The sequence below is a fragment of the Dendrobates tinctorius genome, unplaced genomic scaffold (assembly GCF_039654945.1).
Source record: "Dendrobates tinctorius isolate UK_male_01 unplaced genomic scaffold, ASM3965494v1 ptg000016l, whole genome shotgun sequence".
In the NCBI taxonomy this organism is placed as follows: Eukaryota; Metazoa; Chordata; class Amphibia; order Anura; family Dendrobatidae; genus Dendrobates; species Dendrobates tinctorius.
Window position 1 is genome coordinate 34,603,964 of NW_027361684.1, and position 26,743 is coordinate 34,630,706.

Here is a 26,743-nt window from a genome sequence, read left to right on the forward strand (position 1 = left end):
CTCCTAATACGTGTAAGAAAAAAAAACAACTCAGATAACCATGTGGTTAAGTGTGGAAATAATTGTAATACATGCACATATGGTAAAAAAGGAAAGCAAAGAATATTGTATAAAAACCTTTATAAATTGTGACTCGCATGATATTATATATTGTATGGAATGCACTATATGTAATCTACGGTACATATACGGTATATGAACGTATATTGGAACCTATGTGCAACATCTAAAAAAGAAAAAAAAAGGCAGAGAAATGGAAGTATTTCTGCGCTTTCTGGAAATAACAATCCACGATCAGATATAAAGTGCTGGTTTATTGTCAACGCGGTTCCCAGTCACATCGACTTCAGGACTAGAATCATAGAATCGTTGAGTTGGAAGGGACCTCCTGGGCCATCTGGTCCAACCCCCTGCTCAAAGCAGGATTCGCTAAATCATCCCAGTCAGATGTCTGTCCAGCCTCTGTTTGAAGACTTCCATTGAAGGAGAACTCACCACTTCTCGTGGCAGCCTGTTCCACTCATTGATCACTCTAACTGTCAAAAAGTTTTTTCTAATATCTAATCTGTGTCTCCTCCCATTCAGTTTCATCCCATTGCTTCTAGTCTTTCCTCTTGCAAATGAGAATAAAGTTGATCCTTCTACAATGTGACAGCCCTTTAGATATTTGTAGACAGCTATTGTCTCCTCTCAGTCTTCTCTTTTGCAAACTAAACATTCCCAAATCCTGCAACCTTTCCTCATAAGACAGGGTTTGCAGACCGGTCATCATTCTGGTCGCTCTTTTCTGAACTTGCTCCAGTTTGTTGATGTCTTTTTTAAAATGTGGCGCCCAAAACTGGACACAATATTCCAGATGAGGTCTGACCAAAGAGGAGTAGAGGGAAATAATGACTACCATGCATGCGCTTTTGCACTTTGTTTAGGTCAATAAAAATAACACATTCAGGGGTCGCAAATCATTATATAGAAATGCACAATGGTAACCTGCATGGTTTAAATTATATTGAATTGAAAAGGTTAATTATCCTGAGAGGGACGGTCACTGGCAAAAAAAATTAAGTGCCTTTAAGAGAAATGTATTGGATTCTTACTTTAAACAGAAAACAACCAAATGGACTAACTTTACAAAGTGATATGATGCTATTGTATTAATGTTAAAATCACTCTTGACCAATCAGAATATGTTACACACATTTTAAAATTTGCGTGCTACTGAATACTGACGATATCTCTATGACTAAGGGCGCAGTTAGAGCTGGAAACGCGTCAGAGAAGGTATTATGGGCGAGCAGGGCATGTTTTAATGGATCAGAAATAAAGAATTTGGCCTTTACAAGTGGACATACCGTTTCTCTCTAAAGGAACATGTACACCCATTATTAGTCCGACTATACACCCGTCTGAACGAGCCTTTATAGCTCATGTTTCAGATCACTTAGCACAATGTGTACATGAATGGAATAGAAAATAATGACAATATTTCACCAACTTCAAATGTGAGAAATCTACAACATTTGATCAAATATTTATTTTCCATTGCTTTAAGATTAATAAACACAAGAAATATCCAGATATATATTACAAATAATTTATAGCTGAAAAAAATACTTTGAATACGGACATATAATTAAAAATTGCAATATATTATAAAAATAATTTCCAATAAAATAACGTTAGAAAAATATATTGTGTTCTCTTTCATGGGACAATTAATATACATTTCCGCCTGGATGTACAGCCTGCTATGCTGCACAGATACGACTGCTCCCCGGACATCAGCGATCTGCATCAGGCTGTACAATGTGGTAGAGAACCAGATTTTTTTCACATTTGTGCATTATTTCAGACACTGTCCGCTCTGCTATCTTCTTTTTCGATGCTGTTGATTTCTTTCACATTGATGATTTCCCAGGGGCCCGGTTCAGCTTCCTGTTTCCCGTACCACATCCCAAATCTGCGGAAGAAAAATACTGCGATATTAGTAAGTTTGTGTCTAGTTGTTTGGTATTTAACAACTGATGACCAATGAGATTGGTGGGATTTTGACTCCCGGCCCCCACACCGATCAGCTTATATCTGCTCTGCGCGTCGGGGCAGAGGGACGTTCGGGGATTCCCACTTACCAGCCACCGGTAGGTTAAGGTTCATCTTCACGTCACTTTTTTGCACTATGCACCTTATTGACGCATGACTACAGGTAGCTATAGGGCTAATGCGGTTCTGGATTCTAGTTATTGTGATACTCATAGGAGCCACATGCAAATTTGAATAGGGACTCCATTAGTACCATAAGCAAAAGATTTTGGTGTTTGAGTAATTTAACAATATTTACTGGCTGGTAAAACTTACAATAGTGGGTGTCCTATGGTTGTTTATGTCCCTCTTCATTTATTTATTTTTTCTCTTGTACCCTATCTTGTTATTTTTTGTTTTAATATATTGTAAATAAAGTGTTATATTTATTTTATCTCATGTACCATTGTGTGGCACCTTTTTTCCATTAATGGGTACCACAAAACTGAGATGACATATTCTATGGTATATGGTTTCCTGGAATTGAAAGGATATTGGTAGTTATATTGGGGCCAATTATTTTGTGAATTATTTATATCTGCTCTGGCAGCAGATATAAGCGATGTACGGGGTGAAGCACGGAGTTCCTGTACATTGCTTAGAGGTTGCTGCCAAGAACTGCACTTTACCATTCACTTGAAATGGATATAAACAGTAGTACGCTTCACCGGTTCCTAAGCCATGTGCAGGACCGCTGTATATCGCTTATATCAGATGCTACCAGAGCAAATATCAGCTGGAGACACATTAGCATATGGCATCCGATGCAAGAGCAATCCCTGCATGTGTTGTGACTGTGACACATGCAGCTGCGGCGCTGATCAGCCAGCGTGCTCCGTGTATCCGGGTTCCTTCCGCAGGGACCAATCAAATTCGCTAAACTCTACCCGTGAAGGCTCACCTATATCACCCACATTAGCTTCCAAAAGAAAAAGAAATTAAGAATAAATCAGTTGCGGCAATGTTGTATATTCTAGGAGCCTTGTGCAGCAAAGTCAGAGTAAGATGCTGTAAGCACTTATCCCATTATGTGACGCTACATCTTCCTTCAAGATTTATCTTTTATTTTTTTCAATAAAAATACAACCAACTATCAACTATATAGTATTTTTCATGGTCAAATTTTAGAACACCGATGCTTTGTATTTGTGTACTTCCAGAATCTGCATGTGAGAAAATTTAGCTTCATGGGATTTTCATTTTTTTAGGAATACTGCCATCGAGGAAGAAATGGCATAAACTAAAAGGAATAAGCTGCATTTGTCCATTAGTCCCCTGCTGTCTCCAGTTCCACCACTCCGCTGGCTTCTGCTGATCTCCTTTCTTCCTGCATGTGACCGCTGCAGTCAATCATTGGTCTCAATGGTTATAAGGCAACCATGCGACTATCACCACTGAGCTCAGGGATTGGTGGGGGACCACTGGAGCTGTGTAGTGATGAGCGAGAATGCTCGGGGGTTCTCCCAGTATTTTGGGCGTGCGCAAAGATTTAGTTTGTGTCGCCGCAGCTGCATGATTTGCGGATGCTAGACAGCCTGAATACATGAGGAACTGCCTAACAAACGGGCAATCCTCACATGTATTCAGACTGTCTAGCATCTGCAAATCATGCAGCTGCGGCGACACAAACTAAATCTCCGAGCATGGCCAAAACACTCGGAGATCACCCGAGCATACTCGCTCATCACTAGAGCTGTGGTGTTGGAGCTAGAAGGTGGATAAAAGGGTAAGTAAGGGTTAATCCATTATTTTATACCACTTCACACCATGAACAATGTTCTTGATAGATGGGAAACACTTTAAAAGGGGTTACTTACTTTTTGAAAATTCATTCAAGGTTACATTGGCAGGAGATCCAATTTATTTAGATGGGACAAAGCTGCAATACACAGCTCAGCAGCCACAATCAGCAATGAGCAGCCAGGAATAAGTGATACACCACTGAATAGTGACATGCAGCAAACCTGCCCCAAGCTGCACTGAATGCCTAGAATAGTAGCAATCCTGCTATTATGTCTGAATGCCAGTGTGAATCCAGCCTGAACTCGGACCGGCCGCTCCTCAGTACCTGTCTATTCCTTGGGCGGAAGAACAAACGGATGAAATTACTAAGAGAAGGAGACTTACAAACTCTTGATTTTTGAGTCTGGAGTCCTGGCGTCCACACAGTCTGTCGTTGTTGTCTGTGTCCATGTGCTCTCATCATCACTGCAACAACCGCAAACATCCAAAAGACAGGATTACTATTATATAGGGGAAAACCAGCAGGGCAAATTTACCAAGGGGAAGAAGATGAGAATGTTACTAGATTCCATTTTGTTTAATTCCTTCACGTCACATAATTGGGAAGGCTTCGTGATGTAATAAATGTACAATACAAAATAATATTGTGGTGCCATGTTATCCAGACAAATAGATGTAAATACTTATGTCCCCCCAAAAAATTGAGAAAAGTATTCAAGGAGTGATACCTTTATTGGCTAACCAGAGAAATTATATTTGCAAGCTTTCAAGGCTCAGATGGCCCCTTCATCAGGCATACAGTATACTGAGAAGAGATGGCAACATTTATATAGGAATTATACAAGGACATGAGAGATGCGTGAAAGATAGGCCAACATCTCTCATGTCATTATAGAATTCCTATATAAATGTTGCCATCTCTTCTCAGTATACGCCTGATGAAGGGGCCTTCTGAGCCTTGAAAGCTTGCAAATAGAATTTCTCTGGTTAGCCAATAAAGGTATCACTCCTTGAATACTTTGCTCAATTTTTTGGGGGGGACATAAGTATTTACATCTGATGTAATAAATGGAACGGAAGCGGATGCCACGTTCGTCTTCTCCATCATTGAGCTGTATGAATTTACAGTGTTGTGCACAACTGACGCCAATCAGGTACCATCCATAAATGCTGGGTTTTTTTTTGCTCGATGGGGATAGTGACGGGTGATGGTCGTCTCCTACACCAACTATACAAATACAGAAGCAATGGCAAAAAGAAGCATTTTAAAATTAAAACCTGCCATACAGGATTCCCCGGATTCCTCGCTTTCCATATAGTCACTGCTGGACCCATTACATTTCTATTCATAAAGACCCATCAATTCCCATAGTATGTTTGAAAGAGTGATTACATTACTGTAGAGCCCTGTGTGTGGCCTATACGAATAAATGTGCATTGACTGCATGCTGCATTGGACATTGTGGCCCACTGGGGTTTGCTTAGCCCTAGACTCTTGACTTTCTCATGATCATTTAGTAAGAATACATGTGGAAGATTATAGGGTTCTGGAGTATGTAGACGTTTCCACGTAGTACCTTACTACAGCAGAGAATCTCCAATAACCTGACAACCCCGATGGTAATGAAGATGCCAGATTATCAGAAGTGTCGGGCAAGATTACAGCCACGCGCCCAATATACAGAGCGGTGAGGTAACCTGTCTCCTGCACCGGTGACTTGGAGGGAGTCATTGCACAAAATGTTTGCCATGTAGCTGCACTTCAGGTCAACGGGGTACACAGGGTATTAAGGTCATTTACCTGCAGATTAATCCTATATCTACAGGTAAACAGCATTTCCAGTGATGAGAGTTTCCCTATAAAGCCTCGTCACGAGCACTGCTGTATATATTGCAATCATACAGAGGTGAAGGCTGACCTGCTGCTGGGAGATTCCATGATGCCTAGCATTTTGGCTTTGATTTTCTTCTTCTGCTTTCTGATGGCAGATTTCATGCCACACAACAAAAGGCTGGGGATCCTCTCATCATTCAGCAGCTCCCTATGTAGCAAAAAGCAAAGAAAATCTGTTATCAGACCAAAGTGCATCCTCCTAAAATAGCACTATAACTCATATGTGCACAACATGGCCACCTATTAATCCCTTAGCAAAATGTGTTAAATATTCAGCAATCAGAGAACTGGTAGAACTGCAGCAGAGAAAAAGGATTTTCGTTTTTTTTTTTTTTTTTTTTTTAAACTTCAGCAAGCAGCCCAGTAAGTGACACATAGCAGGAATCAGGGTCTCTATCCATACAGGATCCTGTGCTCAGATGGGGTAGCAAAAACCTGGTGACAGATTCCCTTTAACCTTTTAGCTTTCGGTGTTAATACCAGCATTTAAGATGTCAGGAATGGAGGTAGTTGCTTCTGAAACCCATCACCCCTTCTGCAAATTTATCATGGAATGCTGATGGGCTTTGCAGATTTATTATAAAAGGTGCTGGTATAAGTTACCTGTGGTAATACTGCAACTCCTCATTTACCAAGAACAGGTTTGTCTTCAGCTCATTCCTCTCCTGTACAATATGCTTCACATCTTCCTTGGTAAAACATAGTTGGTTTGATGGTGTGTTGTCCTTTCCATCTTGTTCCAGAGACTTACATTCAGGTGTGTTCTGAAAAAGTCACATAATCTGATTATGAACTGTGATAAACGAGGTATGAGGAGAAAACAGAGGGAACAATATGTTTTTTTCTCAACTTATGTTTTTTTTCTCTGACCAGTAGATGGCAATGGAGATTCATCCATATATAATGAGTAGAGTTGATGGAGTATCTTCTGTTCCCTGCTTATTCGGCAACCTATAGCTCTTGCCGAATAAGCTACAGCGGGAACCCAGCTTCGTGGATCTCGCCGGCTGATTAGCTGAACGCCACCGCAGTTGCATGTGTCGCGGCTGTGTGACAGTCACAGCACATGCATGGAGAGCCTGTGTGTTGTGACTGACACAGGCGCCGATCAGCTGTTCAGCCAAAGCAATCCAGGAAGACGGGTTCCCGCTTTCGGCAAGCGCTATAGCTTGCCGAATAAGCGGGGAACCGAAGATATTTGCTCAACTCTAATAATGAGCCCACCTCAACAGAAGCAGCAAACGAGGACACTGTTTCCAGGACTGACAGCCTCACCGCTAGACCACGGTATCCAGGACTGACAGCCTCACCGCTAGATCACGGTATCCAGGACTGACGGCCTCACCGCTAGACCACGGTATCCAGGACTGACAGCCTCACCGCTAGACCACTGTATCCAGGACTGACAGCCTCACCCCTAGACCACTGTATCCAGGACTGACAGCCTCACCCCTAGACCACGGAATCCAGGACTGACAGCCTCACCCCTAGACCACGGAATCCAGGACTGACAGCCTCACCCCTAGACCACGGAATCCAGGACTGACAGCCTCACCCCTAGACCACGGAATCCAGGACTGACAGCCTCACCCCTAGATCACGGTATCCAGGACTGACAGCCTCACCCCTAGATCACGGTATCCAGGACTGACAGCCTCACCCCTAGATCACGGTATCCAGGACTGACAGCCTCACCGCTAGACCATGGAATCCAGGACTGACAGCCTCACCGCTAGACCATGGAATCCAGGACTGACAGCCTCACCCCTAGATCACGGTATCCAGGACTGACAGCCTCACCCCTAGATCATGGTATCCAGGACTGACAGCCTCACCACTAGACCACGGTATCCAGGACTGACAGCCTCACCGCTAGACCATGGAATCCAGGACTGACAGCCTCACCGCTAGACCACGGTATCCAGGACTGACAGCCTCACCGCTAGATCACGGTATCCAGGACTGACAGCCTCACCGCTAGACCACGGTATCCAGGACTGACAGCCTCACCGCTAGATCACGGTATCCAGGACTGACAGCCTCACAGCTAGACCACGGTATCCAGGACTGACAGCCTCACCACTAGACCACGGTATCCAGGACTGACAGCCTCACCACTAGACCACGGTATCCAGGACTGGCAGCCTGACCACTAGAACACAGTATCCAGGACTGGCAGAATCATTGCTAAGCACCAGGTCTGGCAGCCTCAATACTAGACCCTTGCTGCCGGACTGCTAGCCGCCTGTAACCGAGCCATGTAGACTCATTACTGGGCCCCTGTATCTGGGACTCACAGCCGCATTTCTAGGCCCCTGTAGCCACGTCTTGCAGCCTCATAGCTAGACCCCTTTAGCCGAGCCTCACAGCCTCATTACTACACCATTGTATCCAGGACTGGCAGCCTCATTAAAAATCTAACATCACGCCTACTGTTTGCTTCATACTGGAATATTTGGACCTTGTTGTGTTACTGCAATCCTTCTGTGACCTTTGTCTATGTAAATCATAATAAAAACCATTTAAAAAAAAAAATAAAAACAGCGCAGGACTTCATTGCAGCCACAATGCTGAAATAATGTTGTGGCTTAGTACCTGGATCAGTTTATTATGCACTGAGTCACCATAATGGGGATTTATTGGTAGAGAAGATAAACAAGACACGAGCTCCAAGTAGTGAGTGATCACCTTAACCTTATTACTGCCCGGCCCCTGAGGTGTGAGGGACACGAGCACGTAATCAGCTGAGCTGCCCAGATATGGGGATATTCATTTATGTATATGCTGTCATATAGCCGATGATAGTGTCAGCTGAGGCACATGTGCTGATGCCCCTATCAATCAGGGGTAATGCTTTATCACCATTTTATATTTTAAGGCTAGGGCTATGCAGTGATTTTAGCCACAACAGCAGTCGTATGACTTAAGGGGTAGTCTAGGCCTCTCACGAAAGTCTTCAGTCACACTATATGACTGCAGACTTGTGAATTCTCATATCGGAAGCTTGCGGCAAGACCAAGCAATCATGTTGCCGCATGTATACGATATGCATACTCCTGGTAAAATTTCGATCAGATGTGCGCAGTCTCGGTCAGTTTACATTGCAAGCGATGTAAGGATTCACGAGTCTGCAGTCACACAGAGTGACTGCAGACTTTCGCAATAAGCCAGGACAACCCCTTTAAGTTTGTCCAGTGCTGCTGTTACATCACGGCACTAGAGAAGCGAATGGGGTCACATCGCGATACCTACACTGCTGCGACAAGCATGTTGTAAGAAATCCAGCAGTCTGATTTTTTGCGACTTCCTTCTAGCGGTAGTGCAGGTATCACAATGAGATCCCATTCATTTCTACAGCACCGCGATGTAGCAGTGGCACTGAAGATGGCTGTCGCGGCCAAAGTTGCTGTATAGCCCCAGCCTTACTCTGTACCACTGCGTTCATTAAAAGCACTGTCCAATATACAGCGGTGGGCTCACATTACAAACCTTGAGAGATCCTAACATGTTTTCGTGGCAAGTGAAAAGATAAAGCGGTCAGTGGGGCAGATTTGGGTACGCTTCCATATTGGAGGCACTGCTGAATAGGAAAAATTAGGCAAGTTGGTTCTGATCCAGAAAGAAGAAAACAGTCTCTTTAGGACCAAGTATTGGACGTAGCTACCCTGGGAACCTGTCCAGTCCATTGACGGTACCCAACTGCTACTATAGAGGTATGCATGCAGATTTCTTTATTGTAAGGTGTTTGATGTAACATGCTGTGTGAAGAATGCAGCTTTACTCCACAGCATTGTATATACTACTAAGGCAGGACTAATCCTGTAGATGTGAATTGACAGCCTCCATACAATCCCCTTTGATAGGATCATTATGCAGGCTGTCAATCATGCTTGGAGAGGCGTGATTAGAAGATGTGAGGCAGGACGGGGGGGGGTGGTTTGGGGGTCGAACTAGTCCTGCTTCATTAGCAAATGCGACGCATCAGGAAAAAATATATTCTTCAAATATTACAGCAATAAATTAAACTCCTTATTCTAATAAGGAAATCTTCACCCATACCTCTACTGCAGTGATTGAGGACAGTCAGGGGACCCAACAGGTTCATTAATGTATGGCCCAAATAAAGGTAAACCGAGTAGTCTCTATAAACACGTCTTTCAGCTAAATCTACAATCAGTACATTTGTAAGGTATTTGGAAATTTTAGTTGTATATTAAAATAATCTACTAATACAACTTGTGTATGTACTCAAAAGTATTAAGTTACGTACCGGTAACGGTATTTTTCGGAAGCCCATGACAGTACCACGAGAGAGGGGATCCGCCCCTTTAGGAACAGGAAACCTACAGATACAAAAGGGCGGCACCTCTCCCACGCATCAGTTGGTTTACAGAGATTGAGAGGCTACCATGGTTAGTACACAACATATAATATATACAACCTATCTACCCTATATAGCAGAAATATTTTTTTTTTTTTTTTTTTTTTACACCATCTCCCACATACCGTAAATTGTGGACAATCTTCTAAAGGAGTGCACCCCTATATGTGAACAAGGGAGGGAACTAAGGGTGCTGTCATGGGCTTCCGAAAAATACCGTTACCGGTACGTAACTTAATACTTTATTCGGACTCCCATGACAGCACCACGAGAGAATTACAGAGATGTAAACTAATTTAGGGCGGGACTACAGCCTGCAGCACCCTTAGCCCGAAGGTGAGATCTGAAGAGGCACCCATATCTAAATCGATAGCGGTTAAAAAAGGTGGAAGGAGATGACCAGGTGGCCGCCTTACATATCTGATCAATTGACACTCCAGATCTTTCTGCCCAAGATGATGCCATGGCACGAGTGGAATGCGCCCTCAGGTTCTGCGGAGCCGGACCTCCACCTGCTGTGTAGGCAAGAGAGATAGCCTCCCTAATCCACCTCGCTAATGTGCGTTTTGATAACCTTCAACCTTTCCTGGGACCTTGGAAGGATAGGAATAATGCATTCTCCTTCTTCCAAGGATCCGAGGCTGCTAAATATTTAAGTAAGCATCTCCTAATATCTAATGCCTGAAGTTTTTGCTCCTTAGGGTTGGTCGGATTAGGGAGGAAGGAAGGCAGAACCATCTCTTGTGTCCTGTGAAATTGTGATGCTACCTTGGGAAGGTATGCTGGATCTGGCCTTAGGATTACTCTATCCTGTAAGAACTCTGTGTAAGGGGGCAATCTGGAAAGTGCCTGTATGTCGCTCACTCTACGTGCGGATGTTATCGCCACCAGAAAAGCTGCCTTAAGAGATATAATCTTTAATGAGGCCGAATCCAGAGGTTCAAATGGTGTTTCTGTCATGGCCGTAAGGACTAAATTTAAGTCCCAAGGTACACATCTGTCTTTGTGTATGGGTCTCGATCTAGCCGCTGCTTTGATGAACCTTGCTACCCAATAGTTATTGGCAATATCACATGCAAACAAGGCCCCTAAGGCTGAAACTTGTACTTTTAATGTACTTGTGAAGAGACCCAATTCAAGACCCTTCTGGAGAAATTCCAGAATATGTTTCGTGGGAATTCCGTCTCTGGCGTCAAACTGAAAGGTGGACAGGAATCGCTTCCAGGTCCTAGCATGGATGTTAGTGGTAGTCAATTTCCTGCTTTTTAGGAGGGTATCAATTAACTTCTTGGAGAACCCTCTATCCTCTAACAGTGACCTTTCAAAGACCACGCCGTCAAATGGAGTCTCGCTACTTGTGGGTGGCTGACTGGCCCCTGGTAGAGGAGATCCGGAAGGTTCGGCAGCACCCAGGGATCGCATACAGACATGGTCCTCAACCATGCAAACCAGGTCCTCCTGGGCCAAAAGGGGGCAATTAATATGACTCTTGCCCGATCTTCCCTGATCTTCCTTACTACCAGAGGTAGAAGATTTAATGGCGGGAAGGCGTATGCCAGAGAAAAGTTCCATCTTATCAGGAGGGCGTCCACTGGCTAGTGGATTTTCCCTGGGATTCAGAGAGCAGAACGATTTTTCTTTTCTGTTTTCTCTGGTGGCAAAGAGGTCTACCTCTGGCCGACCCCATCTGCGGACAATCTGGTGGTAAATATCCCTGTTCAAAGCCCATTCTCCTTGCTTTAGAGCCTTGCGGCTTAGAAAGTCTGCCTTTACGTTGTCCTTTCCTCTGATGTGGAGCGCCGTCAAAGATAGAAAACTTCCCTCTGCTATTTGAAGGAGACGTTCTGTTGTCCGCATCAGGGCGTCGGAGCGGGTTCCACCTTGGTGGTTGATATATGCTACCGCTACCTGGTTGTCCGAGAGTATCCTCACGTGATGGCCCTGTAGGTACATAATGAGTTCTTTGACTGCCTGCTCTATCGCCAATAGCTCTCTTTGGTTGAATGAGATCTCCGTATCCGAATCCCACTGTCCCTGTACCACTATGTCCCCCATATGGGCCCCCCAACCGAAGGGACTAGCGTCTGTGGTTATAACACGGGTTATCTGCGTTATCCAGGGCACCCCTGAGGCTAGGTTCTCATCATCGAGCCACCATCTAAGCGATGTGACAGTCGAGGGGCTTAGCAACAGTTGACCTTGTAAGGAGTGTCTTAAGGCCCTGCTATTAAATAGGACATCCTTCTGAAGGGCTCTAGTATGGAATTGTGCCCACCTAACTGCTGGGATGCATGAGGTTAGAGATCCCAACAGGGACATGGCCTGTCTGAGGGTCATAGAAGGATTATCAACCGCCCGAAGAACCTGCTGCTGTATCTTTTGCATTTTATCCAATGGCAACAGACACTGCTGAGTTTCTGAATTTAATAGTAAGCCTAGAAACTTTTGTATTTTTGAGGGCTGGAGTCGGGATTTCTCATAGTTTAATATCCATCCGAGGTTTTCTAACCTGGACTTAGCTCTTTCTATCAGGGATGTACAATGGCCCACCGATTTTCCCACAATTAAAAAATCATCCAAATATGGAACAATCAGGATGTCCACTTCCCGTAAATGCGCCATCACTTCGGCCACTATCTTTGTAAATACCCGGGGCGCTGCTGAGAGACCAAAGGGAAGGGCTCTATATTGATAATGACGGACTGTGCCGTCTATTGAAACCGCCACTCTCAGGAACTGCTGTAAGTCTGCATGGATAGGTACATGATAGTACGCATCTTTCAAATCTATGACTGCTATAAAACACCCTTTAAACAATATCTTTATTGTCGTATTGATGGACTCCATCTTAAAAGTACGGTTCACCAAAAACTCATTAAGGAAACGTAAGTTAATGATTGTTCTAAATGTCTTATCAGGTTTTTGGATCAGGAATAAGGGAGAGTAGAACCCTCTTCCTCTCTCAGCTTCTGGAACCTCTATCAGGACGTTTTTCTGGCATAGGCTCAAGACCTCCGCTTCTAAAGCTGCTTGTTCGAGGGGTGAAGATCTTAAAGGAGTGGGTTTAAAGGTATCCCGCGGGACCTGGGTAAACTCCAATCTAAGCCCGGTGGATATTACATTGCGCACCCAGTCACTATTTGTAATCTGTGACCATGCCGGAAGGAAGGATGATAGTCTACCCCCCACGGGAATTGCTAGTCATTGATTCTGTCTCTTTTGATCTCCAGACGAGCGTCTAAACATGTAGCCCGTACCTTTTCTCCTTCTATCTTCCCATCTGGGACGGTCTCTAGTAGGCGAAGAATTGCGCCTTCTCCCCTGACCGAATCTCCTTCTACCAAATGGGCGTCGGTAGGATGTAGGCCAGAGATTTGGGAATTTTTTCTTGTCGTCCCCAGCCTTCTCAAGCACTTCGTCCAGGACTGCGCCGAACAAATATTCCCCCTCACACGGAATAGTACAAAGCTTTGCCCTGGTCTGAATGTCTCCCTGCCAGCACTTTAGCCACAGGGCTCTACGAGCCGCATTAGAGAGACCTGCTGCTCTGGCTGCCATTCTTACTGCATCCACCGAGGCATCTGCTAGGAAGGCTGCTCCCTCTTGGATTGTTGGTAGGGCCCCAAGAATTGTTTGTCTTGACGTACCGTTTTAATTGTGACTCCAACTGGTCCAACCAGACCATCATGGACCTGGCTGTGCATGTTGACGCCACTGCTGGTCTTAAGGAACCGGCTGCCATCTCCCAAGTATTCTTAAGGAAGGTGTCTGCCTTCCTGTCTAGGGGATCTTTAAGGGATCCCATGTCCTCAAAGGGCAGTGAGGATCTTTTCGATGCCTTTGCAATGGCCGCATCTAATTTGGGGGCCTTGTCCCAAGTATTTACTGCCGGATCGTAGAAGGGATATCTGCGTTTGAGGGCTGGTGGTAGCGACCCTCTTTTATCCAGTTTTTTCCATTCTCTGTGGATTAGATCCAGGATCTTCTGATTTAACGGGAAGACTCTACGCTTCCTCTGCTCCAGCCCCCTGAACATGACATCCTGCATGGATAATTGGGGCTTAGGCTCCTCTACTTCCATTGTCCCTCTGACTGCTTTGACCAGCTTGTCTACCCGGTCAAGAGGCAGACAAAATCGCCCAGAGTCCTCTTCTCCTGAGGAGGACGAGGGAGATGAAGCCTGGGAGTCTCTACTTCTCCTCCAATCTGCCGAGGAATCGGACTCCACCGGGACCCCGCCCTTTATAGTTTCCGGCTGGGACAGTGACTTTAGGGTTTCCTTCATTTCTGCCCTAACAATGTCTCTCAAACTCGCTGCTACCGCGGGCGACTCTTCCGCCACTGTCTGCTGAATACAGGGGGGGCACAATCTTTTGGGGCATGAGTCCGGTAATGGGCATGCACAGAGTGCGCATTCCATGTGTTTAGTTTTACTTGAAGCCTTCTTCCCCCTAGAATAAAGCACAGAACGGGGGGCCCCGTCACTGAGTGAACTTTCACGAAGATCACTTACCAGTGCCACAATCAAGTACCGGAGGATGAGAGGGATTCTTCTCAGTCGATGCTCCTGTCTGCTTAGAGGAGCTTTTATGACTGGACTGGTCACTTCGTCCCGTACGTTCGCTGTCACGTGACTTTCTTTTTCTGCTTGACCTGCCGAAGGTCATCCAGGGGCGGCAGAGATGTTTGTCACTGCTGCCGCCGCTGCTGCTCCTGCTCGCTCTCCATTACTGCTCGCAATATTGTGGCCAAGGCAAGGCACCCTGCCAGGGTCCTGCCTATATACCCCTCCTCCGCTCAGCGGCGTTTGCGATGGGCGCCGCCATCTTGTTTTCCTCGCGCCTGCGACCCGGAAGCACCTCCTCCGGCCGCCCCCTGACGTCACCGCGACCCCGACTGACCGGAAGTCACGCGGGACGCCCGGGAGCTTCGGGATAACGCGCTCCCCGGTCGCAGCCCCCCCGCAGCGCGCCGGCCACCGCACTAGCCGGATCCGGGGGCCCCCGGGGGGAACATAATCACCGGCGGCGGTCTTTATCCTGGAGTCGGACATCCTCCAGACGCCGCTCCCTGCTGACTATGCCACCGCCGTGCTACCCATCCTGGGCCACCGTGGCGTCTTCCAGGGATCCACACCAGGCCGAGGTAGGAGACCCCCCCCCGCTACCTGTATCGGCCGGGCGGCCTGGGATCCTGTTCTTCTGTAGGATCCCGTCCCTTCAGGAACAGGAAACCAACTGATGCGTGGGAGAGGTGCCGCCCTTTTGTATCTGTAGGTTTCCTGTTCCTAAAGGGGCGGATCCCCTCTCTCGTGGTGCTGTCATGGGAGTCCGAATAAAAAGCGGTTAAATAATCAAGGAGAAAATATCCTTAAAAAATTATTTTCATTTTTATAAAGACATGTTAAAATGGACATAAGATAAAATAAGAACAAAAAGGAACTGACAGTCAATAGTGGGGACGCCATAAAGTACATGTAAGGAATGGTAGTATCATTGTCATACCTTATAAATCAGCATAGGCAACGGTACAGGGGGTGAAACATTCCCAGCAGTTCAAGCCAAATAGATTAAAGCATGAAAGATATACTTACCTAGAGGATTCTACTTGATGACGCTTCCCCACCGCCCCAACGCACATTTCGTCTTAGTACTTCTTCAGGAGGAGTGAAGCTACAGTTCAAGTGGGTTTTCCCATTGTTTAATACAACTTGCAGTTAAACAATGTAATAAAGTACAGATTTTGCTTATTACCATGACATACCATATTTTTATCAGGAACGGCTTGGGCTACAGAGAACCTCTCTAACACAGCGTCCATCTCCTTCTGCTTTTCTTGGAGCAGGTTCTCCAGATCTGCTTTCCTCTGCAGGGAGCTTTTAAGTTGAGCGTGGACAACAGAGCCTTTTCGGCGCAAGTCTTCATTCATATTCATGAAACGGTTCAACTGTTCCTGTAGCTGCAATGTCCGGAGAAAAACACACATCAGCTATACGCAGTACTGATCGTTATGCACCAGCTATAGAACGCACAAGATTTTTAGCACCTCAGCAAAATACTGTAAGGCTATGTGCACACGCTAGCGCTTTTAAGCGCTCAGAAAAAGGATCCCCTTCCCAGAAACTGCGCGTCTTTTTCCGCGCGATTTTTGACGCGATTTTGACGCTTTTTTGACACGCGATTTCTGGGATCATTGGGGATGGCTAAAAACGCTCAGCAATGCGGAAATTAATGAGCATGCTGCGTTTTTAGCCGCTAAGCGATTCCTGAGTGGTTAAAAACGCATGCATTGGCACAGAAAGCCAAAAACGCATGCTAATTAATTTGATGCATCTTTTAAGCGTTTCTGCAGCGTCTGAGCCGGCTCAAACGCTGCGGAAACGCTTAAAAAAACGCATCGTGTGCACACAGCCTAAAGGTCAGGATCCTTGTACATCTGGCTCATCAATATATTTTAGAAGTTATAGTGACGTGACCCGGGTGTCAGCGAGGGGCCTGCATGGTTTCAGAATGTCGGACTCACCCCACCCATGTGTTTTCTAAAAAATAAAATTATTAAAATAAAAAAAAAAAAAATAATATAACTGACTACAGTACAAACATAAAAAAACAGAAAGTAGAAGCCCAGTGAAATTAACCGTTTACAACACAAGTTAACTAGTAAATATCTTATCGACACAGCTCCATGAAAGACGGACACTATTGTAACACGGAACTGAATTAATTAGTTCTCTGCATGTAAAGAACACGAATGCTGAATGCAGAAGTCGCCGTTTCCGTTTTTCGGCAGCATGAGATAGTCAGTGTGATACGAAGCGCAGACATATAAAAGTCAAGGATTTATTTTTTATGGGTAGATCTGATTGACTGAACAAACTACCTTATAAAAGTACAAAAATAAATGATAAAAATAAATGATTTACAGGTTTCAAACATTTTTTTTTTCAATTAGTAAGACCTGTATAGTAAAGAGATATCAGATTTAATTAAAGTGTCATCCCCATGTTCATTGATGGGTATTGTGGGATAATGCTTGTAAAAATACACGCTTTTGTATTGTACTTATGTCCCTTTCGTTCTCCTGATATTGCCATTTTTTTTTTTATTTTAATGCTCGTTGTCAAGGGGACTGGCTACTGCTGCAATCTAGCATTGCTGGGCGACAAGCGCAGCGCTTACAAGCTCTTTTCTATTGAGGTTGTAAGTCCAGCCCCTGAAATGGCAGCTCATAGTTTGTTCCAGCGGCATTGTTACATTGCTTGCCCTGTCAATCAAGCAAGAGCATCCACCCCAGCAATCAGCGAGGACGCTGGGCAGCAGGGGGGGGAACAGCCCCTTCAAGAAAGTGCTATCCAGAAACAAACAGAAATAAGAAGGGAAACCAGAGTTCATGTCATAACATGTACAACAGTGAGCTGGGGTTTTCCCATATTCACGTACGTGTCATTTGATTCTGAGTCACGGTAAGGTTGACAACAGCCATTCGGCTTATCACCTTTATGTCCCATAAAACAAGGTAATATAATGGTCATTACAGGACCTGATAACAGACATCCACATAAGAAAGCCCATTTTTAGTAAGCGTTCAATGCTAGGGCAAGCTGGACTCTAGGTATGAGGCACGGCGTGCTCAGACGCCACGAGGGAAGGATGCAATATTTACAAAGACTTCTAGGACTACACCGGTTCTAGCAGAGCCCGCCCGGCAATCATGTATGTTACAGCCCCCACTGCACACTGCTTATAACCAGCGATGAGAGAACATGCTTGGATAAGGTGTTATCTGACCATGCTCAGGTGCTAACCGAGTGTCTTCGGCATACTTGAAAAATATGTTTGAGTCGCCGCGCCTGCAAGTCTTGTGGCTGTTCGACAGCTGCAACACATGTATATGTAGGGATTGCCTAGTAAACAGGCCATCCCTGCACGTATTGCAGCTGTCAAACAGCCGCAGGAACTCAAAACATATTTTCCAAGCACGTCAAAGATACTTGGTTAGCACCCGAGCATGCTCAGATAATACCTTATACAAGCACGTTCGCTCATCAATACTTATAAATTCTACATAATAAGGAGCAGGCGAGAGGTTCTTCTTAAAAGACCTGAACGTTCCAGGAGATGCTCCAGACAGAAACACAATCCCAGGTCAGAAATAGCACCTACGACGACTAGACATAGGCCGCGGAGCTTTCTAATGGAGGAGCATGTGGCTGGGTCACCCTGCCTGACACGCACACACACTATTTAAATGGATACAGGATTAGTTTACAGCCACCTAACAGGAGGGAGGAGATATGCGCAGTCCATAAATAAGCACTTTCTAACCTTTACTTGCAAAAGAATTGCTGCAATCTTATCAGGGATTTTTCCCATCTTTTGCAAGATCTAGATTGTGTCTTAAATAGGTCCTATTACAGTATATAGCAGTAGTGACTGAACTGGAGCTTTTACAAAGAGTTATCCACTACGGAAAATAATGTAGAAATAAATAAATACATATATTTAGCTGAGCATTTTAAATGCGCATATAGGCGGCATCCCAGAATACTGAGACTCAGCTGTCACCTTAGAAACCCTGACAGTATGGAGTAAAAAACGCACAACACTTTACTAGTTATTGGGAGACAAGGAGCATTGTTCTCTGTGAATAGTTATGTTAATCTTCATAATGTCAACTCTGAAATTTGAACTATAGCCAAAGAAAAAAACAGGAGTGGACACAGACAGAAGGGGGCCCCTGTGCAAGAACAGTATATGGGCCCTTTTTCCACACTATAAGCCATGATTTCACCTGCTTTGGAGGTAGAAGGACCCGTATATGGCTGCACAGGCTGCACCAATGGCATGTTTGTCTCTGGCAAAAAAGCTTTCTAATTCATCACCGCAGGACCGTGGTGACCCATTGACACTGACCACTGGTGACACTGATGGGCTTACCGAAGGCGCCCCCTCTGTGTGGAAAACCACTTTGTAATGCCTAAACGGATCACAGCTTTACATTTCGCTCCTGGGAGTATACACGGGCATGCTGGGTCTCACAGCATTACACAAGCATTCTGTAGCAATTCCAAGTCAGATTTAAAAATCGGTTTTACAATTCAGAAACCCCATTTATGGGGAACCTGTCGGATGCTTCATGCTGCCCAAACCTCAGGCACTACGAATCAGACACCGGATCTTGCATTACAAACATCTACATTTTACTCTGAAACACTGCGGCATTTCAGAGAAAAACATTAGGGCCGGGATCACACGTGAAAAACACGGCAGAGTCTCGCATGTTAATACCCAGCACTGCCGCCTGTATTAGGATCGGAGCGTGCGGCAGCATAACAATACATGGAGCCGCACGCTCCGCTCCCGAGTGCCGACAGCAGTGCCGAGTATTAACATGCGAGACTCTGCCGTGCTTCTCACATGTGTGATCCCGGCCTAAAAGTGCGGCTGGGGGACTAGGTGACTAATCCAAGAGGTGTGTCCCCTGCTGGCTTCTCCCTGCCCACTCAGGCAGACTTATTGGCATCTAACTATATGCACACACACGGCGAGATACCAGTCAGTCTGGTGGGGCGGGCGGGGAGAAGCCAGCAGGGGGCACACCTCTTGGCCTAGTCGCCTTGTCCCCAGCCACACTTTTAATGTTTTTCTCTGAAACGCTATGTGTTTGGAATGCAGATGACGGTCTCTGATTCCCACGGCCCGTTGTTTGCATGCGCCTGCTGATAAATAACTACTTAAAAGGATCCTTTCATAAGAATGTAGATGTAGTCTGTCTATTCAGCACTGGATTTTTTTTTTTTTATGAAATTTCTATCCAGAACTTTCATTGCACTGGTCAGACATGGCGTCCGCTCCTCCAAAACACACAAACAAAAATGTAAGAACAATGGTCAATGAATAGGTCTCCTGTCAGTGTCTTGACCACAGCCAGACAGATATGGAAGGGATTTATGGGTTACGGTAACCATGCCATATCATCCTGAACCATGGAAAAGAAGATTTTGTTTGCAGAAAGAATTTTTTGTGCATTTCTGAAATAGCGACCTGCATTCTGGGAAATGTCTGCTGCGTGTGACGTATAGAAGACTGGAATCTGCCCAGGTGAGATGATATTCCCTGCTTGTAATGTTTATCTCCTTCCAGCAATGAAGACAATTTGGCTGTGATCCAGTCCACCTTACTGTCTCCAGCTATACTGAGTTGTGTTGCTTTTTGGTGTTTGGTAGCGTGACTTGTATTTCTGCCTTTGAAAGTAGATCAACACAAAGATTTACGTAAATTCCATTTTTATCGAAGGGAATTTTTCATTGTGGCTTTCCCATCAGAAAACGAGATCTTGTGTCTGTCGCTCTACAGAAAAAGCATAGAAATGGCAAAGTCTCTGTTTGGTTGATATGATGAGTATCTTCACAGTTGGAGATTGTAGCCGCCTTCTTCCCTGAAGCCACTGATGCAAGAGCTACACACTGACATATATTTAAAGAGATTGTCTACTGCTCAGACAACCGCTTCTAAATCTGACTGTATCCCCAAATAAAATAACACCTACACTCCCCTCCGGTGCCGGCACCGTTCAAGCGCTGGCTCTCATGGCGAAATCGCCTGACATTATGTCACATGATCCCTAAAGACAAACAGCGCTGGCTTTACTTTCCCATCCTATGAACAAATTACATACATCCCCTCATCAATCTCACGTATGTAATTCGTCTATAGGAGAGCAAAGTGAAGCCAGCGCAGATTTGCCACAGAGATTGTGTGACATAACGTCACGCAATCTCCGGGAGAGCCAGTGCTGTCATCGCTGGAAAAGCTATGGCTTGGAGTAGAGTATAGGTGTTATTTTACCAAGAAGAAACAGGCTGGGGACACACGCCGCAATAAGATTGTGGGATTACTTCGAACCCAACTCAATCTTGGTTATTCCCTACACAAAAAATATGTTGAGACCATCTCAAAGAATCCAACTTTGAGTAGAGGACAACCCCTTTAGTCCAAGTTGGATTCTTTGCGATGGTCCTCCAGCCTAGGAAGCACTAAGATTTTGGAGTTGATGTCATATTTTGTAAAGATCATGCAACACTAAGAGTCCCGTTTCACATAGCGACGCACCAGTGATCCCGACAACGATACGACCTGGTAGGGATCGCTGGTGCATCGCCTGCATGGTCGCTAGTAAGCTGCCAAACAGGCACATCTCTTCAACGACACACCAGTGATCCCCACAACGATGCGACCTGGTAAGGATCGCTGGTGCGCTGTCACACAGCAGCTATTCTGAACGATTCCAGCCTGCATCCCTGAGTTCTGTGTCGCCAACGAGGTCGCTCATCGTTGTCAAACACAGCGATGCATGCTGGCCAGCGGGACGCCAACGATGAAAAAACGGCCCAGGACATTCGAGCACAATCAGCGATATCCAGCGGGGGGGCGGTCGCTGCTGTGTCACATTAGGCGAGATCGCTGGCGCGTCACAAAATCGGTGACGCATCAGTGATCTCACTAGCGATTTCGCTATGTGAAACAGGGCCTTAAGTCATTTCAATGATCCTGTCTCTGGCCTGATCCTGTCTCCTAATCCCAAAGTAATCTTTACAGATCAATCCTGCCCATGAGTGCTAATACCTTAGAAGCAGCTCACTGGCACTGCGTGCTCTAGCATAGTCTATGATCTACAATAACACTCAGATTCTTCTCCATTAATGATTTATCAGCTTTACCCCATCCTCAACATGTACAGCAAGTCTAAAGCCGGACATACACATTAGATAACCGTCAGCTGAACGATCATTTGGTCGACAGCTCTCCCCCATCTCCGCCATACACAGGAACGCTTGGCTGAGCGGTCCTGTGATCTCTAATGAGATTTTTGTCACTGCATTTAACCCGACCCTAAATGTCACAGCGCGCCATGATTTGCATAAGCAAGTATACACTATGACAAACGTGTGCGCTTATTAGAAAGAAGTGTGCAGGATGACTGGTGTCACTGATTCACCGCGTCGGAAGATCACTACAAAGCTAACAGAAAATAATTAGCCATGGCGTTGGCTCTCCCGTAATGGAGCACACCCACAAATTGGTCAATAATGGGAAGATGAAAGAACTGTTTTTTTGGCTCTTACCGCTTCGCTGTCCTTGTTCTTCTGCTGGATCTCATGTGTCAAGGATCTGATTTCGTCCCTCTGTCTGTCAACAACTACCTTTAACTTCAGCATCAGATCTCGCTCTTCCCTTGCTGCACATTCTTAGTAAGGAAACACACATTATTATTCAATCTACACAAAATATCTAATATTTATGGACAATAAAAAAAATGTGCAGATGCTTACAGATCCTAGTTGTGAATGCCGGTCAGATATATGTATGGTGAAGGTATAAATGTGCACTAGCTACATATGCTCCTATTGCTATTATAGATGCACTGGTGATTCTGAAAGAGGGGCAGGAAACATGCTGCAGTGTCATATGTGCTGCCCCTTGGACCCCAAGTGGATCACCAATCTCAGGTTTAACATAAAAGGAGATCACATACTGATAAAGTTTGACCTTAAAAGGGAACCTGTCACCAGGTTTGACCCATACGAGATGCGGCCACCACCTTTCAGGTCTGCTATACGGCGTTTTTTTGTCTGCCCATGTTTCCCCTTCTGATCCACAACCATCACCATACACCTATGTATCGCTCCTTCTAGTTTCATGAATTGGATTACACATTGTGACATCTCCTATTGGAATCAACCTTTGTCATTTTCAATAAACCAAATATATCGTAAATGGGGGTTTATTGTAGAATAGGCAATATCGGAGTTAATAATCTGCCCTCACCTCCCTGGGACTTTGTCTCGGTCAGTTGTCCCAATAATTTCTGGTTCTCTTCTGTAAGCTGGGAAAGCTGGTTCTGGAGGTCGAGTTCTTTTCTTTGAGCTTCAAGAAGTTTCTGCTCCAGATCCTGTGTTAAAAATACAGAGGAACAAAATCACAAGTTTACAGATTAAGTCTCATCGTTTATTCTCAGTATGTGGCAGATACCCATCCACATATACTGCAAATTCTACAGAAAAGATGGCAATGTGTAAGCAGAAGCAACTTCTGAAACCATTATTAAACCCACTGCCTTGTGAAGCATATAACATTATTAATTATGACATTTATTAAAGGCGAGGATATATTGTGCAGCAAGTGATTTTAGGCAGGATAATATCCTGTATAGCCAACTGCAACAATATGAAAAAAAAAATATTTATATATTACAAATATATACAATATATGACCACAACAGCTTAGTAATACTGTGTGTATCAAACTAAATTTTTACATGAAGCAACTGAAAATCGTTAAATTCTAACATGCTATAAAATGCAAGATTTTATCAAATGAATCTCAAGTGAAAGTTATATAGAAGTTATGGAACAGTATTTTCAGTAGAGAAAGCACAATTCAATGCTAGGCACGTGCTGCTCGGAGTATAAACCAGGATCCACAATTCTTCTAGATACATTTGCACATAGTTTTTGAAGGAACTCAGCAGGGAGGTTGTTCCTAAAATCTTGGAGATGCAAAGATCTTCAGCACATATACCGTGTATACTCAAGTATAAGCCGACCCGAGTATAAGCTGAGGCCCCCAATTTTGCCACGAAAAACTGGGTAAGCTTATGCGTGGCTCCCTCCCGTCGCCGTCATGGTATGCGTGGCTCCCTCCCGTCGCCGTCCTGGTATGCGTGGCTTCCCTCCGTCGCCGCCCTGGTATGCGTGGCTTCCCTCCGTCGCACTCCTGGTATGCGTGGCTTCCCTCCGTCGCACTCCTGGTATGCGTGGCTTCCCTCCTTCGCACTCCTGGTATGCGTGGCTTCCCTCCGTCGCACTCCTGGTATGCGTGGCTTCCCTCCGTCGCACTCCTGGTATGCGTGGCTTCCCTCCGTCGCACTCCTGGTATGCGTGGCTTCCCTCCGTCGCACTCCTGGTATGCGTGGCTTCCCTCCGTCGCACTCCTGGTATGCGTGGCTTCCCTCCGTCGCACTCCTGGTATGCGTGGCTTCCCTCCGTCGCACTCCTGGTATGCGTGGCTTCCCTCCGTCGCACTCCTGGTATGCGTGGCTTCCCTCCGTCGCACTCCTGGTATGCGTGGCTTCCCCCCGTCGCACTCCTGGTATGCGTGGCTTCCCCCCGTCGCACTCCTGGTATGCGTGGCTTCCCCCCGTCGCACTCCTGGTATGCGTGGCTTCCCCCCGTCGCACTCCTGGTATGCGTGGCTTCCCCCCGTCGCACTCCTGGTATGCGTGGCTTCCCCCCGTCGCACTCCTGGTATGCGTGGCTTCCCCCCGTCGCTGTCCTGGCATGCGTGGCTTCCCCCGGTCGCTGTCTTGGCATGCGTGGCTCCCCCCCGGTCGCTGTCCTGGTATGCGTGGCTTCCCTCCGTCGCTGTCCTGGTATGCGTGACTCCCCCCTTCGCGGTGATGGTATGCGTGGCTCTCCCGTTCTGTCCTGGTATGCATGCTTCCTAATACAAAAAAAAAGAAAAAAAACCCCACAACATCCTCACCATCCATTGTGCCCTCGCAGCATCTCGTTGGCGCCTAAGGGAGTGGAGACGCGTGCATATCCATTGCCTTAATGAGCGGTGCCACGTGATTAATGGGCTCAGGAAGAGCTGCTGGAAGCCGGCACCAACGAGATGCTACGAAGGTACGCAGGAGAGCGAGTATGATGTCTTCTGGAAGCCAGAGGCTGCAGCTGTCACTGTTCACGCTATAAGAGTAATAAATATTCATTTCTCTTTAGCAGAGGGCACAGGCTTTAGCCACAGCCACCGGCTCCTTTCTCAGTGACCCGCTGCTTCGCCGCTCCCCCTCCGGCTTTCTGGGACAATGACTTGTGTATAAGCCATGGGGGGAGTTTTCAGCACACTAAAAATGTTCTTAAAAACGCGGCTTATACTCTAGTATATACAGTAGATATGTGCAAATATTTCTGTGTCTTGTTGTAAGTCCACACACACTCTGAGATCAGGTATCTGGGGGACCATACCATCACTTCCAGGACTTTTTGTTCTTCTTAACACTGATAACAGTTCTTCATTACACCGATTCTAAACCTATTCTGCAGCAGGACAAACCCAAGTAAACACACAGACAGGCGCCTCTCTGATGGCATTGCATGATGGATTAGTATCTGCCTGTATTTCTAAGCATTGAGGACAAGAAATGGGCAACATTGAGGACAATGGAAGCAGTGGTCAGCCAAGGAAACTTACTACAGAAGATGAAAGACACATTGACTGGAAATCACAAGATGTCCTGCGGTGCCATCAGCTCAGAACTGGCAGCAAAGAGTGGGACCCAGCTAGATCCATCTACTGTTCACAGACGTCTGGCCAGAAGTGGTCTTCATGGTAAAATTGTGGCAAAACCCCCCACTCTTTCGACATGGAAACAAGGTCAAGCAACTCAACTATGCACAAAATCAAAAGAGCTAAACTGCAGAAAAATGGCAGCAGGTGCTTTGGACTGATGAGTCAAAACTTGACAAGGTCTGGAAAGCGGTACAATAATAAGTGTCTATGGGCAACATTGGAGAGTACTTGCAAGTTTGAAGCTGAATTTCAGCAAATGGAGTTGTGGATTTGGTCAGGAACAGGAGTGTCCTCAATATTGAGAAATACAGTAAGATACTTATCTTATCCATCATACAATCCCATCAGGGAGGTGTCAGATTGGCTCCAAATGTAATCCGCTGCTAGACAATGACCCCAAACATGCAGTCAGTCTTTTAAAACAATCTTCAGCATAAAGAACAAGGAGTCCTAGAAGTGATGACATGACCCCTATAGAGCCCCGACGTCAACATCAAGTCTTTCTGGGATAACATGAGGAGAAAGAATGGCTTGCACAAGCCTCCATCTACTGAAGATCTGTGGTTAGTTCTGCAAGTTGTTTGGAACAACCTCCCTGCAGAGTTTCTTCAAAAAACTGTGCACACCAAATATTGATGTGATTTAGATTTCTCTTTTGCTCATTCACTTTGCATGTTGTGAAATAGAAGTAGACAAGTAACACTACTATCTTTAAAGCATACTTACTTTTGCAGTATATTTTTCACAATCGAGTTAAACTTTTGCATAAAACTGGGTACATAAATATATTTTATGTATATGTTGCTATTTATCTAATGATGGGGAAGAGTGATTGTCTGAACGATCTTTGCTCCTGTAAAGGGCCCTTAACAAATATTGAACTTTCATGCTGCCTCCACAATATATATTTGTTCACTTGAATGCATATGAAGAAAAAGGAAAGTGAAACTGTGATAAAGGAAGAAAAATAAAGAACAGTAAAATGTGACGATTGCTGTACACTGTGGGATACGAGGGGGAGGGGGACACTAAGTATTTGCAACCAGACGCCCATTAGTAGGGCCAAAGATAGAAGCACAATTATGAAGGATATTGCAAGCAGCTACTCGTGAGATCTGCTTTACAGTGGAAAGTCAGACTAAAATATTTGTATATATTTTATAATAAGGTCTAGAAAGCAGAACAAACATGTTCACATTTATAACAGGCAGCACACATACTACATTCCATGTGCTGTGCATTCATAGCGATGAATCAATGCAAAGTGGACCAAACTCGATCATGACTACAACTTTT

At 45.3% G+C, this 26,743-nt stretch overlaps 1 protein-coding gene across 1 annotated transcript in view; it reads right to left on the minus strand.

Annotated features, from left to right (window-relative positions):
- Positions 1–1,498: 1,498 nt before the first annotated feature.
- RILP (Rab interacting lysosomal protein) overlaps positions 1,499–26,743 on the minus strand; it is a 54,684-nt gene continuing 29,439 nt past the window's right edge. The window contains exons 2-8 of the mRNA XM_073565663.1: positions 22,922–23,045; positions 22,219–22,340; positions 15,858–16,052; positions 6,317–6,477; positions 5,739–5,861; positions 4,204–4,284; positions 1,499–1,957 (exon numbers count right to left, since the gene is read on the minus strand). Coding sequence (XP_073421764.1) covers positions 1,846–1,957; positions 4,204–4,284; positions 5,739–5,861; positions 6,317–6,477; positions 15,858–16,052; positions 22,219–22,340; positions 22,922–23,045 — 918 coding nt within the window. The 3' untranslated portion in view covers positions 1,499–1,845. The remainder of the gene's footprint in view (positions 1,958–4,203; positions 4,285–5,738; positions 5,862–6,316; positions 6,478–15,857; positions 16,053–22,218; positions 22,341–22,921; positions 23,046–26,743) is intronic.